At 40.2% G+C, this 25,717-nt stretch overlaps 1 protein-coding gene across 9 annotated transcripts in view; it reads right to left on the reverse strand.

Annotated features, from left to right (window-relative positions):
• LPP (LIM domain containing preferred translocation partner in lipoma) overlaps positions 1 to 25,717 on the reverse strand; it is a 676,388-nt gene that overhangs the window by 329,881 nt on the left and 320,790 nt on the right. For 8 of the 9 annotated variants that reach the window (XM_060640772.3, XM_060640763.3, XM_060640764.3 and 5 more), the window contains one exon: positions 12,771 to 12,896. In XM_060640772.3, the coding sequence (XP_060496755.1) occupies positions 12,771 to 12,896 (126 nt within the window). The remainder of the gene's footprint in view (positions 1 to 12,770; positions 12,897 to 25,717) is intronic. The other variant, XM_060640761.3, reaches the window with a different exon arrangement.

A 25,717-nucleotide genomic window follows, 5' to 3' on the forward strand; every position in this document is an offset into this window, starting at 1 on the left:
CTTTTTGTTTACAACCATCTAAGTGTGTATGAAGGGGTATCTCATTGTAGTTTCATTTGATCATTTCCTGGATGACTAATGACATCAAGCATCTTTCCCTATGTGTGCTAGCTTCTTCTGGATCTTTAGAGAAATATCTATTCAGATCCTCTGTTTTTTAATTGGATTATCTGCCTTTTCCTGGAGTTGTAAGAGTCTTAACATAGGCTATATCAGACATATGACTTGCAAACATCTTCTCCCAGTTCATAGGTTGCTTGTTCACTTTCTTGATGGTGTCACCTGAGGCACACAAGTGTCTACTTTCAAAGAAGTCCAATGTATCTATTTTTTTTCCTTCAATTGTGTGTGCTTTTGGTGTTACTAATTCAAGGTCATTAAGATCACTCCTATATTTTCTCTAAGAATTTTATAGTTTTAGCTCTTATATTTATGTCTTTGATCCAATGTAAGTTAATTTTTGTATGTGATCTGAGGTACAGATCCAACTTCATTCTTTTGCATGTGGATATCCAATTGAAAAAGTATTCTTTCCCCATGAATGTCTTTGCACCCCTGTTGAAAATCAGGAGGCCATAAAAGTAAAGGTTTGTTTCTAGACTCTCGATCCCAGTCCACTGACCTACAGGTATACTCATGCCAGTACCACACGGCTTGACCCTTATAGCTTTGAAGTAAGGTTTTGAAAGTGGGAAGTGTGAGTCTTTTACTTTTCTTTTTCAAGATTAATTTGGCCATTCTTGGTCCCTTAAATTTTTATATGTATTTTAGAATGTGCTTGTCAACTTCTACAAAGAAGAAAAGTGGAATTCTGATAGGGATTGCTTTGAACCTGTAGAACAATTGGGGGAGCACGCCATCTTAATATTACATCTTCCAAGCAATGAACACAGGATGTCTCTCTACTCACTTAGGTCTTCTTTAATATTTTTCAACAATTCAACAGAAATTTTATGTTCAATTCAGTAATCAATGGTTAAAAGGGGAAAAAAAGTGAATAAATGAGTGAAGAAATCAATCAATGAATAAGAGAGAGAAACTCCAAGCAGTTCTTGGAAAATCATATACAATGGCCACCGCCTTCTTGAATCCCATTTACCCTCTCACAAAGCCATTCTCTAGGAGTCCCAGTTTTCACGATACATTTTAGTCCTTTTCTCATGGCTCCAGCCATAATTCCCATTGTTTCTTTCTCTTTTGCTCATCGAATATGATGGATAATGGTAGAGAAGTGATGGCCTGAATGACACATCTCCATTCATACCCTTCCTTCAGAAGGAGCTCCAGGAAACTTGTTCTAACATAGCTGCAAACAGACCACTCTAATCCTCCCTCTTTTTTCTTCCCTTGCTGGTTGTGAGGTCTGATCTACAAGTGACTGCTAAAATAGATTTCCCCATAAAAAGAGTTGAACATCATAACTTTTAGCTATGCTGGGTTGGCTGATGAGAAAAGGAGCCCTAAAATTAATATTACATAGAATATTATGTCATCCAGGATGCTGTTTATAAAAACTGTTTCCTCACTTTGACTGCCTGGGTAAGGATCAATTTAACATAAGTTGGCCATTTGGGAAGTAAAACATCACTCTGTGTAGGTTGGGTGGCAGAGAGAGCCAAGAAGATTCCTTACTGCTAAGGAGCTTAGCACATCTAGCAGCATCTAGGAAGCAGTATTCTCCACTATTTTCATATAAGTGGTCCAATATAAAAAAAGAGTTCAAGACATTTCACAATGATTCAGGTAATGGTCTTGTGCACATGGCTACAAGTACTTCAAGTTTCAAGAAATTCCACATTTCTTAAAAGAGACAAATAATGGGGTGCCTGGTGGCTCAGTTGGTTAAGCGTCCAACTTTGGCTCAGCTCATGACCTCACAGTTTGTGGGTTCGAGCCCCGTGGCGGGCTCTGTGCTGACAGCTCGGAGCCTGGAGCTGCTTCGAATTCTGTGTCTCCCTCTCTCTCTGCCCCTCCCCCGTTCATGCCCTGTCTCTCTCTCTCTCTCTCTCTCTCTCTCTCTCTCTCTCTCTCAAAAATAAATAAACATTAAAAAAAAGAGAGAGACAAATAAATATTCTATCTCTTTAGCCCACCTTAAGTCTTATATTTTATTTATACCAAAAGAGTATGTTACTCTAATGGAACCAGTGTTTACTACCAATATAAGCAAAGAATCCACTTAGAATTAAACCACCTCTTTTTAAAAAGTCTGAAGTTTACATATTTTGTGGGTGTTTACAGGCACATATATGTACACAGATTCAAAGCTTATTTTCATTTAAAAAGCATGAATTAGATTTAGGGAATTAATTAGTTTTGAAATGGCCTATAACTGGCATTTATTTATGACATTTCAAATTCTGGTCAGGAGGTATCAGAAACCTGATGTGGTAAAGGAAGGAGAAGATGAATCATAGAAGCCCAAGCAAAAAGAGTCATATGATAATCCTGCATTTTTTTTTTTTTTTCCTGAAGAAAGGAAATATCTATCAGTTCATCAGTTAGGTAACTTTTGTCTCCTATCGCTGAATTCAAAGAATTTATCACATTGATCTTTGTGTTAGGAAACACTGAGTAATATATTCAGCAATTCTATAGAGGATACAGAATATAACTTGATGTTTAATTTTTATACCATCCCCAAAATAACAGAATAGTATAGTATTGAAACGTTAGCTGAATCAACAGCCATCGTTCAGCTGTCTTTCACAAAAGTCATTTGCCTCAGTTGTACATATTTTGTATTGATGTAAATACATATTCACTCTGGAAAAATTAGAAAGCAGCTCTACCTTTACCATGCACTAGCCCAAAGTCAAATCCAGATGGGATTATCTGACAGACCTGTAGGGTATGGATACTTACATCATTACTGAACTTGATGACAACATTTCTCATTTATTCAGTAAATATGAATTTGTCAGTCCCTTATATGTCAGGAAACAAAAGATAATCCTGCCTCAAGGACTTCATAGTCTGGTATTTCTCACAATTACTTCTTTGCTGTTCAAGCTTAAGGCATTACACACTTTCAGGTTATCTCAGTAAGGAATATTCTGTGAATAAAGTTATAAGATGTTTTACTTTACTTAAGTAATGTGTGATTCAGTACAGCAAAATGCACTCCAATTCCCTTCTATGGCCTTGGACTCCAATATGACTCCACAGTTTAGGACATTTGGGTGAGGACCCAGGGACCAAGCCGAGAAACACCTTCCAAAATTCACAAGGGGCCCTGTCTGCACTTACAAATGAAAACTATTACCTGCTGGTTCAACAGAAGTCTGTGCCCAATTGGTATCTTTTATTTCAATAAAATTCCAGCTTAGAGTTTTATAAGGAAATATGAATGCTCAAACTATGAAACACCACAAATTACAGTTTTAAACTGGTACTTAATATATTCACCGAAAGGCAATGTATGACTTTCCTGGTAGTTTTTCCACAGTGTGAAAAGAACCTTAACAGTTATACTCCAGTGTGATATTTTGTGTGGAGAACAGACCAGTTATTCACCATGACAAATGGTGATATGTAGAACTGGTTATTAACCACCTCCAACCTTCTGTCTAATGACACCCATCATTATCACCATTATACTTTAGTTTGGCTATACAGCATATAAGAAATGGGTGTCAAAATGGACAATGACAATATCTTAGCAGAGATATGCCTAAAATGTAATTTTCATATGTACTTATAACGGTAAAGTCTAATCACCTTAAGCAAAAAATAATAATAATAAATACATAATACATACATACATAATAAACACATAAATATATGTGTGTGTGTATATATACACACTTATATGTATATATATACATATATATGTACATATATACATATATGTACATATATATGCATGTATATACACACACATATACATGTACATATATATACATTATGTGCATATATATATATACACACATACACACACATATATACATATATATGTAGCTGGATTTGTACTCTGCTGTTTATTTTCTTAAAATTGAAAAAATTTCTTAAATTTTCAATTTCTTAAATTGAAAAAAAAGGTAGGGGAGGACCATGGGGTTTCAGAGCAAGGCTACCACCAAAACAGATATTTAAATAGCGGGAGAAGATGAAAGAAATAAGGAAACCAGTCCAGGCAAGAAAGCTCTTTAACTTTGCAAATGTGATGTGTGCTTCTGTGTGGACACAGAGCTAATCATTTCCACTAAGATGCTGTTGAAAAAAGAAGAACATCAGGAGTCAGCCTTGTGCATTTCTCTTTAAACCAAGGCCTGGATGGAGTGATGCTGTGCAATGTAACACACAAGCACCTCAGAGCCCAGGACTCATCAAGGTCTGGCAAATAAATCAGTTAAAGGCTACCCCAGAGACCACGGCCAAGGCACCATAGATAACCCCTCACCCACCCCAGTCTCCCAGGCAGGGGCTGGCTTCTGCATGGTGTTCAGCAGGAGCCGCTTGCTCAGCTCCATCACTGCCAGGGGCTAACCTAAGGTACACACTAGGAGCACATTCTTCCACTGGGGTAGGTGAAATGGACATTTCTGTGTGACAGTTTTGTACAGTCGTGATCCAAGGTATATTTTCGGCCTAAATTTCCACTCGGAAAAATGTTACATTTTCATGGCACTCAAAACAAAGATTAAAATTTAACTTTATTATGATTTGTCACATAGGACGCAAACAGAAGCATAACCTTCTAAAAAAAAAAGGAGGAGGTATAAATGTTATTGAGATGCAATTATATACAATCTAAAAATTAATTGCCCGTCATCAAACTCTTGGCATGCACCTTCTGAGTCAGCTAACCACTCCTCCACCCCCATCTCATTGTTCTTTAACTGTTGAAGTTCTCCGACAGGTACAGACTAATTCAAAATAAACCGTATCTTCTAAACATGGACAGTGCAAATGAAGATCTGTTTTTCTTCTCAAATGGAATTTTCCCACATTTTATTTTATTGTACTCCCACTCATATCTTACATATATGAGGTTTCTACAGAGCGTTAACTTTCCCCATAGCTCTCAAAGAAAGCTATTAGTAAACAGACAATACAGATATATAGGCAACTATGGCTTTTATTTTCCCTAACAAATCACAAGACGCTCCTAAATTTTTCCCAAGAGAATACAGGGAAAGGAAGATAAAGCCATCCACACCTATTCCCTTTTTCAAACAGCATAAGACCCAGATCTGATCTCAATTCTCAAGAAGCCAAATAAAAACCAGCAAGGGCCCATTCTGCGGGGATAGCCTGCGTCCCCATTACAGCATCGATGTGCCGTGGCTTTCATGTCCCAGTGGCCTACATGTTTGGGTTGCTCTGAATGATACGAAATATTAAAAATTTAATTACTAATTAATCTCCCCTGCAGCTGTCCGTGGCTTCTGCAAGCTAGAACAGGGAGCGCAAGAGAATAGAAGATCCACGGCACCACGAGACTCCACCCTGATTACACTGACTCCAAGCCCTCGGGCCACATGAATTCCTAATAAAAAGCCTTCCATACAACACACACTCACTGAGAAATACTTTCTCAGGTTGTCTCATAGATTAGTGTTCTATGAAAAGAACTTAGTGTGGGAGCCCAGGTAGTGTAATTAGAGATGTGTCCATGTGATGAAACAGCATTTATGTACTCAGTTTCCAAATAGACTAAGAAGTTCTAGCAATTGTTAAATGCCTTAAATTAGGAAGATAAATACATCATTTATAGGGCAAACAACATTCAGAAAGGATAAGCTCCAAATCTTCAAAGCCCTACAGCTTTAAAGCAAGCTCCACAAGCTAACAATTCCAAAACAAAACAGGAAGAATTGAGTGAAAGGTTGCTTTGAGACATCTAATTCCTTGTAGCTCTAGAACAATATTGTATTTCTGCAAACGGGAAGTAATTGTAGTTACCATGCCCATTTTATTTTATTTTTTTAATATAAAAATTTATTGTCAAATTGGTTTCCATACAACACCCAGTGCTCATCCCAACAGGTGCCCTCCTCAATGCCCATCACTCCCTTTCCCCTCTCTCCCACCCCCCTTCAACCCTCAGTTGATTCTCAGTTTTTTGTTTTCAATATATGAAGTTTATTGTCAAATTGGTTTCCATACAACACCCAGTGCTCATCCCAAAAGGTGCCTTCCTCAATACACATCACCCACCCTCCCCTCCCTCCCACAACCCCATCAGCCCTCAGTTTGTTCTCAGTTTTTAAGAGTCTCTTATGCTTTGGCTCTCTCCCACTCTAACCTCTTTTTTTTTCCCCTCCCCCTCCCCCATGGGTTTCTGTTAAGTTTCTCAGGATCCACCTAAGAGTGAAAACATATGGTATCTGTCTTTCTCTGTATGGCTTATTTCACTTAGCATCACACTCTCCAGTTCCATCCACGTTGCTACAAAAGGTCATATTTCATTCTTTCTCATTGCCACGTAGTACTCCATTGTGTATATAAACCACAACTTCTTTATCCATTCATGAGTTGATGGACATTTAGGCTCTTTCTATCATTTGACTATTTTTGAAAGTGCTACTGTAAACATTGGGGTACAAGTGCCCCTATGCATCCGCACTCCTATATCCCTTGGGTAAATTCCTAGGCGTGCTATTGCTGGGTCATAGGTCTATTTTTAATTTTCTGAGGAACCTCCACACTGTTTTCCAGAGTGGCTGCACCAGTTTGCATTCCCACCAACAGTGCAAGAGGGTTCCTGTTTCTCCACATCCTCTCCAGCATCTATAGTCTCCTGATGTGTTCATTTTAGCCACTCTGACTGGTGTGAGGTGGTATCTGACTGTGGTTTTGACTTGTATTTCCCTGATGAGGAGCGACACTGAGCATCTTTTCATGTGCCTGCTGGCCATCTGAATGTCTTCTTTAGAGAAGTGTCTAGTAAGAAATTGCTGAGACTGAGGTCAGAGAGGTTTTTCATGCATAATCCCAGACTTCAGCCTCTACTACAAAGCTGTAATCATCAAGACAGCATGGTATTGGCACAAAAACAGACACACAGACCAACAGAATAGAACACAGACTCCAGAATTGGACCCACAAAAGTATGGCCAACTAATCTTTGACAAAGCAGGAAAGAATATCCAATGGAAAAAAAGACAGTCTCTTTAACAAATGGTGCTGGGAGAAGTGGACAGCAACATGCAGAAGAATGAAACTAGACCACTTTCTTACACCATTCACAAAAATAAACCCAAAATGGATGAAGAATCTGAATGTGAGACAGGAAGCCATCAAAACCCTAGAGGAGAAAGCAGGGAAAAACCTCTCTGGCCTCAGCCACAGCAATTTCTTACTTGACACGTCTCCAAAGGCAAGGGAATTAAAAGCAAAAATGAACTATTGGGACCTCATGAAAATAAAAAAGCTTCTGCACTGCAAAGGAAACAATCAACAAAACTAAAAGGCAACGGACAGAACAGGAAAAGATATTTGCAAATGACATTTCGAACAAAGGGCTAGTACCATGTCCATTGTAGAAATAAAAGGAAGGTCAGCCTGGTGAGGTGACAGTTCACACAAGTGAAGTTCTTTCTAGAGAGATGGTCACATGAAATTGAGAAGACGGTAGTCTTCTTACTGGCAAATTTGGAGTCTAAGCTACCAAACTATCCCCAACCCTATCCTTATCTCCAAAATTTCTCCAAAAATTTTCATACTGGCATGAATGAGGATAATGAAATCCCTTTATCAATTTTGTCCATTATCAATTCAAAAGCAACTTGATTCAAACGTCACCATGAAATATTAATATAAACTACGTGAAAGATCTTCCAGGTCACCTAGACACCAGCTCCAACACTACCACACTCCTTATAGGAAGAAGAGGCAGCTTTGTTCTAGGAATTAGAAGACCAGCATTCCAGCTCTGCCTTCGCTGGGAGAACGGAAAAATAAGTCCATGATTTATCCTCTGTCTTCTAAGAAATTGGCAGAATTGCAACGGATCCCTCGTGTAGCTGCACTTCTACCAAGAAATGATGTTCAATGGGTGGGGTCTAGTTACATACTATCTCACAGGTGCTAAATGGTAATACGTTTTCTGTTTACTTTGGAGGTATGTTCTTTATCTACTCCTTTGTTATGTTTCCAAGACACATTTTTTAGGAGAAGTATCACAAAAGAGAGACACTGTGGAATAAACTAATTGAGATGCTAAAAAGAACCAAACTGTCCCCTGGTTGTTGTTATCATCCACAGAGAACCATTCTGACATGGTTCAGGAAAAAGACAATCATTCATCTTGCCTCTAACTGAGCCTCACTGAGCAATGTTCTTTCCCTGTCTGGGGAAAAACTTGCCTTCTGCAAAGCAAGTGTTTGGCTACATGACCTCGAAAGCTCACTTAAGCTCTGATACTCTATGATCATATTGGGTCTGTGATTTACACATTAACTACCTCTGACCTTCTCACACCTGTTCGTCCAAAACTAACACACACATATAGAAATGATCAGAAATTTTAGTTTCCAACACGGAGGTAGTATAATTGCATACCTCTGTGAAGTGTCACAGATGTATATACTTTTACATTATGAAATTTGTTTTTAAAATTACCCCCAATTCCAATGCAGCAAGAAGCTGTAGGAGTTGCTACCCATAACACCCCTCCACCCTCCCCACCCCCCCCACCCCTGCCGATTCCTCCTCTTACTATGAGTCCTTGGGCATCAAGAGGGCTACCTAGGTATTAAGTACATGTGATTCCTTCATCCACCATTGCCCTTTGCATTCCACATACCCTATACGTCACAATGTCCCTAACTCATTCTTCAAGCAAGGCATTTGCTTTCAACATTCCCTGGCTTCCTCATTCCTGTTTTTCTGGTACCTTGAATCCCACGCGCTTCCCATGACATATGCAACCAAGTAAGTACACCTGCTCCCTGCTCTGTGAGGTCCTCCTGGACACTTCTGTAGAAAGGCATAAAGTACAATGCTGATATTCCTAGTTTTGATTTTCCAACAATTTCAACATCTGGTAAGTCACATGGTGACTGCAAGTCGCACAACAGGGAAGTCTTCCTTTTGTGTCCTTTAGAATTGTTTACGCGCTTGTCTTTTCTCTAAGACTAGGAATTATTCCAGAGCAAGGACCTGTTGATACCGATCTTTGTATTTCCAATGTCTAATCCACAGTGGGATCTCAATAAATGTTAGGTGAATGGATGAATATGTAAAATTAAGCAACATTTCCCAAAATAAAAAATAGATAAATCAGCACACAAAACTAAAGTTGGGAAATCTGAGAGCAGGAAACGTTTGCTTGGAAAAAGGAGGAAAATGCTCCATAAAATCTATTTTTAAAAGCGCAGACATTTTTTTTTAAGTTACATGAATAGAGCTCTTTTGGACCTCTCGCTCGGCAAATATTCCACATATATCATCATTTTCCCTCAGATCCATGAATCAAAGCAGCCTTTACAAAGGTGATTCAGAGGTGGGCTTGGGAAAGCATACAATACCTGCTTAAATAATGAGAAATCATAGACCTACTAGCCTACTTTAAGTGTTCGCGTGACTCAACAGATTTTGCAATTTGCTTTGGATCAAAAATGGAAACATCAAAGTTGGGCATTAACAGTGCATTTCTAGGACTTTCCAAGTACCTTTTAATTATAACACAACACAGTCTCCTGCAGATATCATCTTCTCTTGACACATAATTTTTAATATTTTAAGTGTGTGATTATTGTTCTCACAGCATATAATTATGTTAACCAATAAATACTAACACATCTAATTCAGTTCCACCAGAGTGAAGATAATTCAGAAAAATGGGATGTATCTCCCAATTAACTCTTGATTTCCTAAATTAGAATAATAAAACAAAAGTTAGAAAGGATCGCTCTTTAATTTTAGGCACAAAGGAAGTAGATCTTTCTCCTAATTCTTAACTTACTCTATTTAAGGGTTACCATTATTAACATTTTTTAACCCTCTAAATGCTTTACTTTTTAGGAGAAAGCCATATTTAAGGGAAACCGTTACTCATATGACTGTATAGTTTGTCACTGGTAAAAAAAAAAAAACAAAACAAAACATAAACAAACAAAAATCCTGACATCCTCTGTCTTATTCGAGAACTTAGAACCAAGCACACAAAAAAGCCAAGGCCCAGCTGTGCCCACACTGTACTCATGTGCCCTGAGAAGGTCACTTACCTGCCACATCGTAGTTGCCTCATCTACAAAGTTAGCACACTATCTGTATCTAGCAGTTGAGATATCTGTACCTTACTCAAGTGAGAAAATGCAAAAGTGCTTTACAATCAGTAAAGTACTGTCCAAATATCAGTGATTACGAGTTTGTGTGCACAGTAAGATGGCTCAAACAAAAACGAAGCTGCTGAATAATCCATTAAAATGCAGTGATTTATGGGAGGCAGGCACAGACATAGCCTTAAAGAATAAATGCTATATTAAGCAAAAAACTCTGGGCAGAACCTCTCCAGTGTGTATTAGTATATAGTGTATTAGTAATATCTCCAGGAGATATTAGTTTTATCTCCTATAATAATTTAGGAGATAAAAAAAAAAGATTAAGCCAAAGTCCTATTACAAAAAGGGTGGGTCAAAATAGTATTTGAGCAGAAGACAGATGAGTCCAGATGAAAAGTCAGTGGTTTCACTGTCCTGAGAAACTGGGCTTGAGGTATTTGCTGGGTAGAACTGGAAAAATGTTTAGCACCAAACAATGGCCATAAACTTGCTTATGAAGTCAGCAAGGCATGTTGAAGAATAATTCTCAGACTTGGGTTCATCCTCCTGCATCCTTCCCGATGTTGTTGTTGGGTTTGTTGTTGTTATCCAAAATGAATTTTAGCTTTCCCCTGCTTAAGAACCTTCAACTATTCCCCATTGTCTATAAAAATCAGACCAAAATGTCAGTCTGGCATTCACATGTGTCCACGGACTCGCAGTAGGGAACCATCTGGTCCTAGAGCACACTCCAAGCCTTCATTGGCCTCGTCTGCTGCTTGCCGTTCTCTGAATACACCCTGGACCTTCCTGCTTTACAGCTCATGCTGTTCTCCCCTCTGCACCCCAACAATCCAATGCCACCCATCCCGGTAGCTGAACATGCAAGTCTTCAGATAAACCTTCTCAGAGTTCTGAGTACTCAGAAAGTACTACTTTCACGTGCTTCTACCATATTTGCCATAGTTTAACTTCTGAAATCATGGGCTCTTGGAAGATGGTGGCTTGGCTCTCTTTTTCGCCCTATCAACCGCCGACTTTCCTTCTCCCAAAAGGTCCCCCCAAAAGACCACAGCGCCTGCGACATACCTGCAGCTCAGGGCATTTTTTCCAGAAATGAAATGCATTTTTACTGGAGCCAAGAGCCAAGAGCCAAGACAGGTGAGGAACCACTAAGCTCTGGTGTCTTTTGCCTGGTGCCCCCACACGGCTGATGAACCCATTATGTGTTCGGAAAAGGTAATGGGACTATGTAAAGAGGTAAAGAGGAAAGTACTGCCACCTTATGTGTGGAAATGGGTGACAGCGGAGAGGCAGGACAGGGTTTTCGTTCATGAAAGAAACCATCATGAATTCAGGAGCTGCTGTTCAAGAACCAGAGTGAGACTCAGAGTGCCGTATGCGCTGTCACTTAGTCAAACAAACATCACTCCAGTCAAACAACAGCGACGACGGTGCCAATCCCATGTTTGCACCTAGAGTTCTGCTGGCTGTCTTCTGAGGACTCGGAAGCCCTAGAATAGATTTACCGTTGCCTTCTCAAGACCTGAAGGAGGGGAGCTGGCCAACAGCAGTGGAAGCTCAGCTTCTGAAATGTAGATAATAAACTATGGAGCAGAGAAATAGCCACGCTCTAAAGTAAGCAAAGAAATGCACAGAAGAGCTCATATCAAGGCTCCATTAGAATCAAAAAACAGATTCTAATTGCTACCACTAATTCTGGTGAGACTGAGGAGTATAATAGTGAAAGCTATTCAGAATCTTTGGAAAGAAAAGTTAAGAAAGTGATTATACTCCTCAGTGAAGAAATCCCAACCCGAGGAAATCTGAGACAGAGAAAGAGATCCCAGGAAAACAGAGATGAGAGGCGCCTGGGTGGCTCAGTTGGTTAAGCGTCTGACTCTTGATTTCAGCTCAAGTCATGATCTCATGGTCCATGGAATCGAGCCCTATGTTGGCCTCTGTGCTGACAGCATGGAGCCTGCTTGGGATTCTCTACCCCACCCCTGCCCCTCCCGCCTCACTTACTCTCTCTCTCAAAAATAAATAATAAATAAACTTTGGGAAACGTTGAAAAATAGTTTTAAAAAGAAAATATACATGAACATGTCCCTCATAGCATTACTTACAACAACAACCAGAAAACGAAAGCCACTTTAACATCCAACATAAGAGGTTTCTTTACAGAAGATATAGCCCTCACCTTAACTTTAACATGGCCATGCTAAATCCTATTTGTGAAGACTATACAGACATACAACAAAAGAGTTCACACAGGGAAAGTCAGAAAAAGAACAGTGCAATAAAATAAGAAGAAATTTAATTTTCACAACATTTCAAACATCTTGTATTCTTTTAAAAAAATACTAGCAAATTCAATTTAAAAGCTTTCTGTCAACCAACATACGTTGATATTTATTCAATAAAAAGACAACATAGACCGCTGACCCTGAGAAGATCAAAAAAGAACGGAAAGGCAATAAGACGCAGCATGTTCTGTTGGGTAACTGTGGACTCTCTGTGGCCAGCAATGTGGCCATATTTACAGAAGGATCTTACCTGTGGAGGCCGAGGCTTGTAGGGTGAGCTGCACTCAAGGTCGGCCAAGATGCTAGTCAGCGAGTCTATCTCGGCATCCAGGCTAGAACGTCTCTCCTCAAGGGTCTTGCCTCCAGGATTTCCCTGCTAGAAGCATCACAGGCATGTTACAAAAATAATGACAGTAATAGTAATAATAAAAAATCTCCAGTTTCTAGTGATATCAGTCTATGTGCAAATCTCTCAAGTTACAGTGTGACTTTGCCCAAGCTTTTCAGCACCTCAGTTTTGTTTCTGTTTTTGTTTTTGTTTTTTTAGCTTTTGCAAAACCTGGAGTAGAATTACCTTCTTTTGACAAATAAGAAAACTGAAAGATATGAAGTGATTTTCCTAAGATCACACACATTAGAGGCTTTCTCTTTTGATGAGTATACAAGCAAAAGGAAATAAATGTCTCCATCCCTGTGCTGAAGGAGCAGATCCAACTGTGGAGTTATTGCAAGTCCTCTGTGTTCAGAAACCATCACACAGAATTATGACATTTGAGTGGGAACAGGAAGGGGCAAGGGCGGAGACAGACAGCCCAGGAAGAGGAATTGGTGGGCCAAGTGCAGGTACCAGGTGTGTCTGAGAGAGACAATGCATTCCAAGCACTTCACCTCCAAAGTGCGCCAGCAGGGGTCTGCTCAGGGTTCTGGCCAAGGGGCTGCAGAGAACACATGTGGCTGTGGTTACTGATTACGAAGCGGGGCCATTACAGGGCAAGACACTGTCACAAGGGCATTCCCAGGAATCGTGAGCAGACTGGAGGAAAGCAAGCAAACGGTTTGGCTCGAGCTTAAGGCAAGGTAACGGAAAGTAAGATGGTCATAGGATTTGGAAGCAGAGTGAGTTAGTCTTTTTTTTAATGTGTATTTATTTATTTTGAGAGAGATAAAGAGTGTGAGAGAGTGAGTGGGGGAAGGGCAGAGGAAGAGGAAGACACAGAATCTGAAGCAGGCTCCAGGCTCTGAGCTGTCAGTACAGAGCCCGACACAGGGTTCAAACTCAGGAACCATGAGATCATGACCTGAGCTAAGTCGGAGGCTTAACTGACTGAGCCACCCAGGCGCCCCATGTATGTTTATTTTTATATCCTGCAAACTTAATGAACTCACCTATTAGGTTTAAGAGGTTCATTTGTTGTGTTTTGTTTTGTTTTGTTGTTTTTAAGAATCCTTGTAATTTTCTATGTAGCTAATCATGTCATCTATAAATTGGGACAATTTTATTTTGGGGGAACCTGGGCGGCTGACTCGGTTAAGCATCTGACTCTTGACCTTGGATCAGATTATGATCTCATGGTTCGTGGGGCTGGAACTCACGAACCGTGAGATCATGACCTAAGCCGAAGTTGGACACTCAACTGACTGAGCCACCCAGGCATCTCTTAAAGTATTATTTTAGGGGCACCTTGGTGGCTCAGTCAGTTGACTGTCCAACTCTTGATTTCAGCTCAGGTCCTAATCTCACAGTTTGTGAGTTTGAGCCCCAAGTCAGGCTCTGTGCTGACAGCGCGGAGCCTGCTTGGGATTCTCTCTCTCCTTCTCTCTTTCTGTTTCTCTCTCTCTCTCAAAAGAAATAAATAAACTTATAAAACTATTCTTTTAAGGTGACAAAGTTACTAGTGATTGTGGATTGTACTGGGAGTGTCTCTTTCAACTCCATCAAGAAACCGAAGTATATCTGCAATGAGACCCAACCAAAATGAAATAATGGGAAATTAGTGTCATCTCATCAACTCTACTGAACTTCTCTGAAGCAGTTAAATATCAGGATAGGCTGCTAAAGAGTTTAGAAAAAGCATCAGCCAGGATGCTTGGGTGGCTCAGTCAGTTAACTGTCTGACTTTGGCTCAGGTCATGATCTCACGGCTTGTGGGTCAGACCCTGTGTCGGGCTCTGTGCTGAGAGCTCAGAGCATGGAGCTTGCTTCAGATTCTGTGTCTCTTTCTCCTCTCTCTCTCTCTCTCTCTCTCTCTCTGTCCTTCCCCTGCTAGCACTCTGTCTCTCTCTCTCTCTCTCTCTCTCTCTCTCTCTCAAAAATAAATAAACTTAAAAAAAATTAAAAGAAAAGAAACAAATGTATTAGGCAAGAAACCAGAATATCCCCAGCGACAACAACAAATAGGGTACACTGACACTCCAGCATTCAATCTTACAATTCTCTAAGTAAACTTATCTTATTAATGATGTGCTAAATCAGGTAACGATAGCACAATAGCACTGTCTGTTAATATCAGTAGTTCTTTTTCCTCTAGTAGCCTGCTCACCGGACCAGCTTTCCTGAGTCCCAGAACTTAAATTTAAGTCTCTACATAAAACAGACCTAATAGGCTCTGGTGTGTCTGTCCATCACTTGTGAATTTAGCCCGTGTAAGTTAATCCCTCTGGACTTGACCTGTCCCAGGCACACAGATAACATCAACATCTATGACGTCACAGCCCAGCCCCATGGAGCCAAAACAGATTGTCGTCTGTCCCAGAAGTAGTGGTATTCTTACTTGTGAGCCCTCTCTGAATAAGGGTATCATTCATCACACTATCTAAAGCAGCTTCCTCATCATTTTCTGGTTCTGAATGTATTTCTACGACCCTTGTATGGTACTCTAACCTCTCACCTTGTTTTTCTCATAATATCAATCATCTTTTAATATCTTAATATTATCTTTTAATATTATCTTTTATTTGGCTGTCTGTCATCAGTTGGCCCAAGAGAACGTGAGCTTCCTGAGGACAGAATTTTGTCCATTTAGCTCCTTGCTGTTTCCCCACAGTCTTGCTAGGGCCCGATCCATGGACGTGTCCAATAAATTCTTTGAGTAAATAAATGAATAACGACTGACTCTGCCACAGGTCCAGCCAGCAACCTTTTTCATATCAGAACCTTTTGGGTAAAAGCAGCCAGAGGTACAATAGGCTCAGTGGATGCTCTTGTATATCGAATATGTAATATGTTCTAGAAAGGGAATCAGAGTCCCAGGGTGCATGAGTGTGCACACCTGTATATGCCTGTATATTCCATGCTGTATGACCCATATTAGCAGGTTGCCCTTAAGAAAACCGAGATTCCCCCGGCTCTCTTGCCAAAGCCAAAAATAGAAAACAGTGTCATAGCAGGTGGGTTATGTTTTTTCAGAGTCTGAATTTCCAGTTTGACCAAGTCCTATAAGGCTAGTCGCCCTCTGTCCTAGAAAGATATGTTTCCAGAAGGCTAATCCCTCTATCAAAGGTGATCTCAACTTTATCCCGCTATGAAATATGGTGGCATTATAAAGAATAAAGTCCCTTTAATGTTTAAAATTCATGTGAAGGGGCATCTGGGTGGCTTAGTCAGTTAAGTGTCTGATTCTTAATCTCAGCTCAGGTCTTGATCTCAGGGTCATGAGTTCAAGCCCCGCACTGGGCTCCATGCTGGGCGTGAAGCCTACTTAAAACAAAAATAAAAATAAATAAAATAAAATTCATGTGAACATTCTGGGGAATGGGTCCTGGTACAACAAGGAAAGATGGGACATTATTGTTTGGGAAGGCAATTGAGAACTATGTGAATCTGATTCCCTTATGCATATTTCCATTATCTCCCTATAGTCATAGACAGAGTAATATATGTGTAAGGGTGGGGAATTGGTTAAACTCTTCTATGGGCCACAGTCTCCTCACCCTCACCTGCCCTACCTAAGCCAGAGAGATGTTACAAGATTCAGATAAGAAAATGGATGGGAAAATACTTTGTAAATCGTAAAGTGCTATAATTATGATCATTTTCTTAAATAGCATTAATTATAGTAACCAGTAACTGAATTAATATGAATAATACACCTATTGTTAATTATTCTTCTTCTTAAAGGGAGCATCATTCATTAAGTGTCCCCTTGGGGTATCAGTAAAGAGACAGAATTTAATCAGGTCTTCAACATCTGTACTTTACTGTAGCAGAAAGCACATCAACTGCCCTTGCTCTAAGTACTGGGATGTCTAACCACAGAGACTCAAAAGTCACAGAATTATCCTGAGCTACACAATGAAACAAGTAATTATAGTGCTTAACCAGCCTGTACATGTAAGACTTCAGTTGGCATCCAGCCTCCTTGTCCTCTCTTCCCTCCAAGCTGGGACTACTCCCCATTTGTAGTTTCTCATATTAGGTTGATGCAATTCAACAAGTTCCAGCCTAATGCCATGGGATTTTGCACTAAGATCCCTGGCCCCTTGCGGCGCTACCTGACCTTCTGGTAAGAGCTCTGCTCCCATATTTCAATCCCTATTACAGATTAGAACAGATCTCTTTCTCACTGCTGAGTCTCTATCTTATGCCTCAATTCAAATAACGGAAGTCCTACCCATGCCCTACACTTGCACTTCTCTTAGTCCTCTCCTGTACAGAACCTTTAGATTTGGGAACTATCTTACTACTCCCAACACTTTATAGTAGATGCCAGAGGTGACAGTCTTGTAACCAGTTCACAGAATGGCCCACACTTAGCAACTTGTCTTCCTCACTTCGTATCACTGCAGCCACACCCATCACTTGATGGTTAAACCGCCTGCTCGAGGCCAAATAACAAGGAGAAAGATTCCCCTGATCCTTTGCTCAGTGCTTTTTCTAGATACCACATGACCTCCTGTAAAGCGTCCATTGTAATAACAACAACTCTCACGCTCTTCAACCATAACTAGAGAGATTCCAGTGTCTCAGTCCAGGTTCTGCCAAAAAAAACAAAGCCTGAGACAGAAGCTGGTGTACAGGTCACTTATCTTGGGAAATGACTCCCAGGAAAGAAGACTTAAGGACTGGAAGACTTAAGTGAGGGAGGAGGAAGGTCAATCCAAAGGTGCCGTACTGAGGTGGCCAGTGCTGTGGGCACTAGGGCTCCCTTCTCCTGGGAGGGCTGTGAGGAACGCTGTGAATCATGCTTCAGACCTCCCCACCTTAGGGATGAAAGACAAGAATGTTTATCCTCAGGCTCCAGTTTTCCACTGGTCTAGGGTTGCCTATGGGGCTATAAACTCCCCCATACTCATCCTAAGAAGTAGAATGGTGACAGAGAAGCTTCTGGTGGTCACTGTAGCAATTAATGGTGTGTAGAGGTGGGAAGACACAGTGAGAGGCTGGATACAAATGGTGATCAGTGACGGGGTCTTTTCACTAACAGCTTTAAAACCCCCATGAGTAAGCCTTCCATAAGACACTAGTTTCTATACGAGTCTTACTGTCATCCACTCATTAAGAATCTATGTGACGAAAGCTCACCAAACACAACTGGGGCTTATTATAACTTGGAAAATCATAATTCTTAGTGCCCCTAGCAGAATTATAGGCTGATGACTTCTCCATTGTAAATATATAAGAAACGACTTTAAAACAGGGCCCAGAACCAAAGTGTATAGCATGAAAGGCTATTTCCATGAATCTGATTTTAGATGGGTAATGTTTTTGCCCACATCCTGGTAATCCACTAATTATAGGTGATAGACCAGGAGTGATAGTATTGAGCTAGGAAAGAGTATTCACTTGTATTTATCTATTCCTTCTTTATATCCAAATACATTATTTAAAGAAAGTTAAGCTCACAGGAAAGTTGAACAGGTAGCAAAATTAACTCCAACCACACATCTTTCCCCCAGATTCATCAATAGCCCATATTTTGCCATACTTACTTGCTCTCACTCTCTCTCTCTCTCTCATAACAAATACATTCATTTGTTTCATTTGTTATTGTAGTTACACCATTCGAAAGAAGTTGCAGAAACTTCCCCTCTATATACTTGAGCTTAAGCTTTTATCTCCTAAGAAGTCCTTGTACCGTGATCACACCCGGGAGGTTTAAGACAGGTGTACAATTATCTAATGTGCACACTTGCTCACTTTTCACCATCAATCTCAGTAACATCCTTTTATTTATTGTTGTTATTTTCCATCCAAAATCCAATCAAAGATCACACATTGAGATGGCACATCTTTTGGTCTCTTCCCCACCCCACCCCCCAGCCTATTTTTGTCTTTCATGAAACTGACTTTAAGCATTCAGGCAAGGTGTCTTATAAAAAGTTCAACAACCTTGCATTGTCTGTGATTATTGTGTATGATGCTGTGTCCACCCCACTGCATCACACAAGGAAGCTCAGGATGTCAATTTGGCTCGGTTTAGTGATGCCAAGTTTGATGACTTCATTAAGGTAGTGTCCGACAGATTTCTTCATTGTAAAAGTTGCTCTCTTCCCTTTTAAATCAATAAATTATCTGTGAGGTGGCACTTGAATACTCTGCTATTATTCTGCTCATCAAGAACCTTTCACCCAAAGGTTTTAGCACCCACAGATGATCCTCATCTGAATTGATTATTACATTGGTGGCTACAAAATGGGGACAGGAAATAAATGCATTCTACTTAGCATAATAACAAGTTAGTTGTTAAGTATTCATTTCCAATTTTGAGGTAGGGGACCAGGATAAATGGCCAAGTCCTCTGCTATGAAAAAAACATCAGGAACCTGAGGATCAACTCAACATTCTCAAAAAAAGAGAGTTCATGTTCAGGCTGTTAGGAGAAACATAGGATCAAGGCAAATGATCTAGTTAATTAAGAACCACTGTCTGTCCTAGGGAGTTTACTTCCTAGAATTAGAGCCAATGCCCAGTATCACACACTCAAACCATGCATGAACCTGACCTCAACCTCAACAAAGTCCAGAATCTTTGAGGTGGCTAAGCAATCACAGTGACACATCACAGAAGGGGGATTTAAAGAGCCAAGATTTTACGTGATTGCTCAGAAACTTACCTGAGAAAGAAACAAATCATCAGAGAGAAACTTGATGTTAAATGTACTAAACCTATGATTTTTTAAATTTTTTTAATATGTACTTATTTTGAGAGAGAGAGTGCATGAGAGAGAAAGTGTAAGTAGGGGAGGGGCAGAGAGAGAGAATCCCAAGCATGCTCCACGTGGAGCCCCAAGTGGCACTTGATCTTACAACATGAGATTGTGACCTGAGCCGATGTCAAGAATTGGATGCTTAACCGACTAAGCCACCCAGGCACCCCTAAATCTACATTTAAATCACGTTTTCCAAAGTTCAGAGAACTTGAGCAGACCCCATGCGTGACACCAAGGGACTCCCAATAGGCCCCAAACTTGGGGTCCCTTTTGTGATTCATTAGGAAAAAAAAAAATTTCCCTGATAGTTTAGGAAAAACAAAACAAAACAAAACAAAACAAAACTATCTCACCTTAGGAAACCCTAGAAGACTAGACACACAAAACAGTACATTCTTTTACACACAACTGCCATTTTCTTTTCAGTGGACTTACGTATTAATACACTGTAGATATTACTTCATTTTTATATTCTATTATGGCCAGTAAAGTTCATTATTCCCTTATTTCTAACATTAATGAAGAAAAAAAAGAAAATGGTTGATGATACAAGGGATATAAAAAAAACTGTATTGTCTATAAACAACAAAACTAAGTTTCAATCATTGATCATCTTTCTATTGTTAATTAAGCTGAGAATATAATTAATAAATTTTTTCGTGATCATTTTTGTTAAACCCCAACCAAGCACCCCTAACACAAAAAGAGTAATGGCAAAGCCTCTGGAGTCGGACTGTGGGGTTAGAAACCTTCTGCCACCTGTCAATTTGGTGACATGAATCAATCTAAGGTCTCTGGGCCCCAGCTCCTCATGCTGTTGTCACAAGGATTAAATGAGTTCATTCACACCAAGTACTGCTCACATCTCAAGTATTCAATAAACACTGGCTACTCGACTATTGCTTTGACCACAGTCGCAAAATAAATGCTTTGGCTGACATAGAGTGAGTATATAAGTTTGAAAAGTATTTTCATTCAAAGTAGAATCAGGTGCTGGAGTTTCAGTTCGATGAGGCTCCCGTGCTTCACACATGATGGTGCTAGGAATGAACCACAAAGAACATAATTCAAGATCAGTGGTTCTCACACTTTAGTCTGTTACAGAACCACCCGGAGAGCTTGTGAAAATGCAGATGACTGGGATCCAACCCCCAGAACTTCTGATTCTGTGCATCTTTGGGCAGGCCCAAGAATTTACATTTCTCACAAGTGTTGAAGGGATGCCAACAATGCAGGTCTGAGGATCACACTTTGAGAACCACTGGTGTAAGTAGATTTCTTTTTTTTTTTATTTTAATTTTTTTTAACGTTTATTTATTTTTGAGACAGAGAGACAGAGCATGAACGGGGGAGGGTCAGAGAGAGAGGGAGACACAGAATCTGAAACAGGCTCCAGGCTCTGAGCAGTCAGCACAGAGCCCGACGCAGGGCTCGAACTCACGGACCGTGAGATCATGACCTGAGCGAAGTCGGACGCTTAACCGACTGAGCCACCCAGGCGCCCCGTAAGTAGATTTCTAACACAATGAACACTTAGAAGGGTGTGTGCGTGCGTGTGTGTGTGTGTGTGTGTGTGTGTGTGTGTGTCTCTTGAAGATACCAACAGGTGAACCAAATAATAGGTAAGAAAGATCTGGATAAAAATAAAATGGATACAGTGGCAGTGCTTCTTAATATCATCCCCCATGCTATATTAATAATATCAGTCCCCTTATCACACTGATTCTGATAATGTTGAGTTGGCGGGTAGCATACACTAGTGAGAATTACAGAAAATATGACCTATTTTATCCAATAGAAATGTTACCTTATTGAAGAGACCCCAAATGCTGGGGGAAAAATGCTTTAATTCATGGCTGTGCACTCTCCTTCCCACTGATTTAACTAAAGGGCCTACCTTTCTGAAATCCATCTACCTTATTGAATGTACTCTCCTCCATGAAAACATTACTGATAACCTAATTACTGGATAATGGACTCTCCTTTGCCTAACTCTGCTGATAGCAATATTCATAGGGTAACTCCCTCACTGTTGGTTTGTGAGAATGGCTCTTCTCCACGCTGTTCTAGGAAACAGTTTGTGCTAAGTAGCATGAAGGCTAAAGAAGGCATGATCCTCAATCTCAAGGAGTTTATAGTCTACTGGATAATATTACTTTTCTATCTGCCTAATAACATCAAATACACTATGTTCTTTGAGACTCTGTAAAACCATGTGGAAGAGACAGAGATTTAAAAACAAAAGCAATCTCCTTCCCTAAGATGCTGGCAATGCTTCCAATGGCTGGCAGAAATATAATTCAACTTTTCTGATGCACAAAGCAAAGGTAAAACTCCAGTCTCTTTACCATCTACATAGATTCATCTACCCTGTAGGTTAAGGACAGTGGTAAAAAGTGCCACAAAAAGCCATCTTTGGAGCAAACTCTGTTGCATTCAAAATAGAGACAACACTTTTATGATTCAAACAGAATAACAGCTTGGCATCTGGGAACATGGCATTGAATAAACAGAAAGTAGGGTAACAATAGGAGACAATGGGAGCTTTCCATGGTTCTAGTACACTTGAAGCAAAAACATCAAGATAAAACCGATACATTAGACCTGATACATAGCTCAATCTTTCCCCCATCACATTCCCTACCATCTCATACTTTTCAACACTAAACACACTCACCCAAAGTTGACAATGTTTAGCCAAGTCACATCTCTTTAAAGGGAACAATCCTGCCCTCATTGTTTGTTGCCAAAAGATCCATACTTTGGACCACTTATGTAACCCCACATCAAAATGTGACCCACGGAAGCAAGGCTGGACACCTGACCAAAGGTCCATGAACCGGCTGGTGAAGAACCTTTGGCCGATGACAAAAAGAGAAGCAATGTTATTAAACGTCCTTCTCTTATCGATTTGGGTGAAGAAACGTAACAAAACTGCCATGAGGATGGACTGTGGTCACGATACGCCAAGAAGACCATGATTGTGGCTAATTACTAATAATCAAAACACACAAGGAGATAAGAGGCCAACTACTGGAAGGGGCTGAGGAATAAGGAATGTGCCAATAGTGGAGAAGAGGATCAAAGAGGGAGAAGGAGGCAGGGAGGGAGAAGGAATGAAAAGCAAAGAGAGATGGCCTCATCCCTGAGCCTTCTGCCATCAGACTCCATCCACATGGATTCTTGAGATAAACTCTTTTACGTGGGGATACTCTGTAGGGACTCTGTTCCCCAGTCAGCCCAAATGAGGCAGCCAGCGCAAGATCTGCTCGCTTGTGAGGACGACAGCCCGGGAAGCCAGGTCTACCTGTGACATCATAAGCACTGGCCTTTCCTTTCTAAAACTCAATTTTTTCCTCTTGAAAATGAGGTGTATGAGCCTTCCGGGTCCACTTTTATTTTTTCAAGTTCTCACAATGTATGGGTCTATAATGACATTTCACAACTCACCTGCCGTCATCTTTGTTGCCTGCTTACAACCAGATCTAAACCAGAAACAGGCCACCTCAGAGCTTACGCCAACTCAGCTATAAGTAAATAGCCTCATTTCTCACTGTTCTGTGCAGATAAGAAAGCACAAAGAGGGGTGGCTGGTGGGCTCAGTCGGTAGAGCACGTGATTCTTGATCTTGGGGCTGTGAGTCCAAACCCCACATGGGTGTAGAGATAACTTAAAAATAAAATCTTAAAAAAAAAAGCAAAAACAACAAAATACCAAAAAAAAATAATAATTTCCCTGTATTTACTCACTCATTATTTCAACATAAAAATAATATTGAAATATTGATAATACTCAAAGTAGCTCCTTGTGATTAAAATAAAGATCAGTTTGCATGAGCATAGCTATAGGGTAACATGGAAAAATGTATTACCTATGTTAATAAAATGCATATCATAATAATAACCACAAGAAGATTATTTGACAGTAAAATAAACATTTGCCACACCTTTTTAAAGCAGCAGAATCCTCTGCTGGAAATGAAATTCTATGTGGAACCTCATTACATAAACAGATAAAAACAGAACTACTCTGGTTCAAATACATCAGGAGAAGCCCAGGGTTCCACCCAGCAGGTCCTCCCCATTAGCTCCAGTAATGTCCCAGAAGCACTTCTATAAAAAGATAGTTCAGAAATCACTGCTGCAGGTTCTCTAGGCAAGCTATAGATGAAGAAATGGGATCCTTAAGGTCCACCTTGCTAGTCAGTCCCATACATCGTTTAGCAAACACTATACTAAGCTGCCTTTTCTACTGTGTGTGTGTGTGTGTGTGTGTGTGTGTGTGTGTGTGCGTGCGCGCGCGCGCACGTTCGTGTGTGAAAAAAGGAGGCACAGGCATATCTCAGAGATATTGGGAGTTCGGTTCTAGACCACCATGATAAAGCAAATATTATAATAAAGCAAGTCAAATGAATGTTTTGGTTTCCCCATGCCTATAATAGTCATGTTTACACTGTACTGTGGTCTATTAAGTGTGCAATAATAGCATTGTCTAAGAAAAAAACCAATGTATCAAAATACTTTGCTGTTAAAAAAATGCTAACCATCACCTCAGCTTTCAGCAGGTCACTATCGTTTTGCTGGAGGATCTTGCTTCAATGCCGAGGGCTCCTGACTGGTCACAGTGGTAGTGTACTGAAGGGTGGGTGGCTGTGGCAATTTCTTACAATCAGATAACACGGAAGTTCACTGTATCGATAGAATCTGCTGCTCACGAACAATTTCTATGTAGCACGTGATGCTGTTTGATAGCATTTTCCCCACAGGACTTCCTTCAAAATTGGAGTCGATTTTCTCAAACCCTGCTGCTGTTTTATCAACTATGTTTATGTGATATTCTAAATCCTTTACTGTCATTTCAATAATCTCCACTGCATCTTTACCAGGCCTTGTTTCCATCTCAAGAAACTTTTCTTTGCTCATGCATAAGAAGCCAAGTCCTCATCCATTAATGTTTGATCCAGGGACTGCAGAAAATTCAGCCACATCTCCAGGCTCCACTTTTCATTCTATCTAGTTCTCTTGCTGTTCCCACCACATCTGCAGTTACCTCCTCCACTGAAGTCTTCAACCTTTCCAAGTCATCCATAAGGGCTGGAATCAACTTCTTCCAAACTGCAATTAATGGTGATATTTTGAACTCTTCCTGTGAGTCATAAATGTATTTAAAGGCATCTAGAACGGTGAATCCTTTCCAAAATGTTTTCAATTAACTTTCCCCAGAGGAATTACAGTCTAAGGTAGCTATATAGCCTTAGGAAATGTATTTTCTTAATAAGACTGGAAAGTTGAAATTACCCCTTGATCCATGGGCTACAGAATGGGTGTTGTGTTTACAGGCAGGAAAACATTAAACTCATTGTACATCTCCATCAGAGCTCTTGGGTGACTGGGTGCGTTGTCAAGGAACAGTCATATTTTGAAAGGAATCTTCTTTTTTTTCTCCCCCTGAACAGTAGTTCTCAAGAGTGGGCTTAAAATATTCAGTAAAACCATGTTGTCAACAGATGTGCTGTCATCTAGGCTTTTCTGTTCCACTTACAGAGCACAGACAGAGTAGATCTTGCATAATTCTTAAGGGTCCTACCATTTCTAAAATGGGAAATGAGCACTGGCTTCAACTTAAAGTCACCAGCTACAATAGCCCCTAACAAGAGAGTCAGCTTTTGAAGCTTTGAAGTGAGGCATTGACTTCTCTCTAGTGATGAACATTCTAGATGGCATTTTTTTTTCTCCTGAAGAAGGCTATTTTGTCTCCATTGAAAAGCTGTCGTTTAGTGTACCACCTTCATGAATTATCTTGGCTAGATCTTCTGCATAACTTGCTGCATGCAGCCTCTATCTCAGCAGTTGCTGCTTCACTTTGTACTTTTATGTTATGGAAATGGCTCCATTCCTTAAAGCTCATGAACCAACCACTGCTACCTTCAAACTTTTCTCCTGCAGCTTCCTTATCTCTCTCAGCCTTCACAGAACTGAATGAAGTTATGGCCTTGCTATGTATTAGTTAGGCTTTGGGAATGTGGGGGAATATTGCAGCTGGTTTGATC

This window comes from Panthera onca, chromosome C2 (assembly GCF_046562875.1).
Source record: "Panthera onca isolate mPanOnc1 chromosome C2, mPanOnc1 haplotype 2, whole genome shotgun sequence".
NCBI classification, from domain to species: Eukaryota; Metazoa; Chordata; class Mammalia; order Carnivora; family Felidae; genus Panthera; species Panthera onca.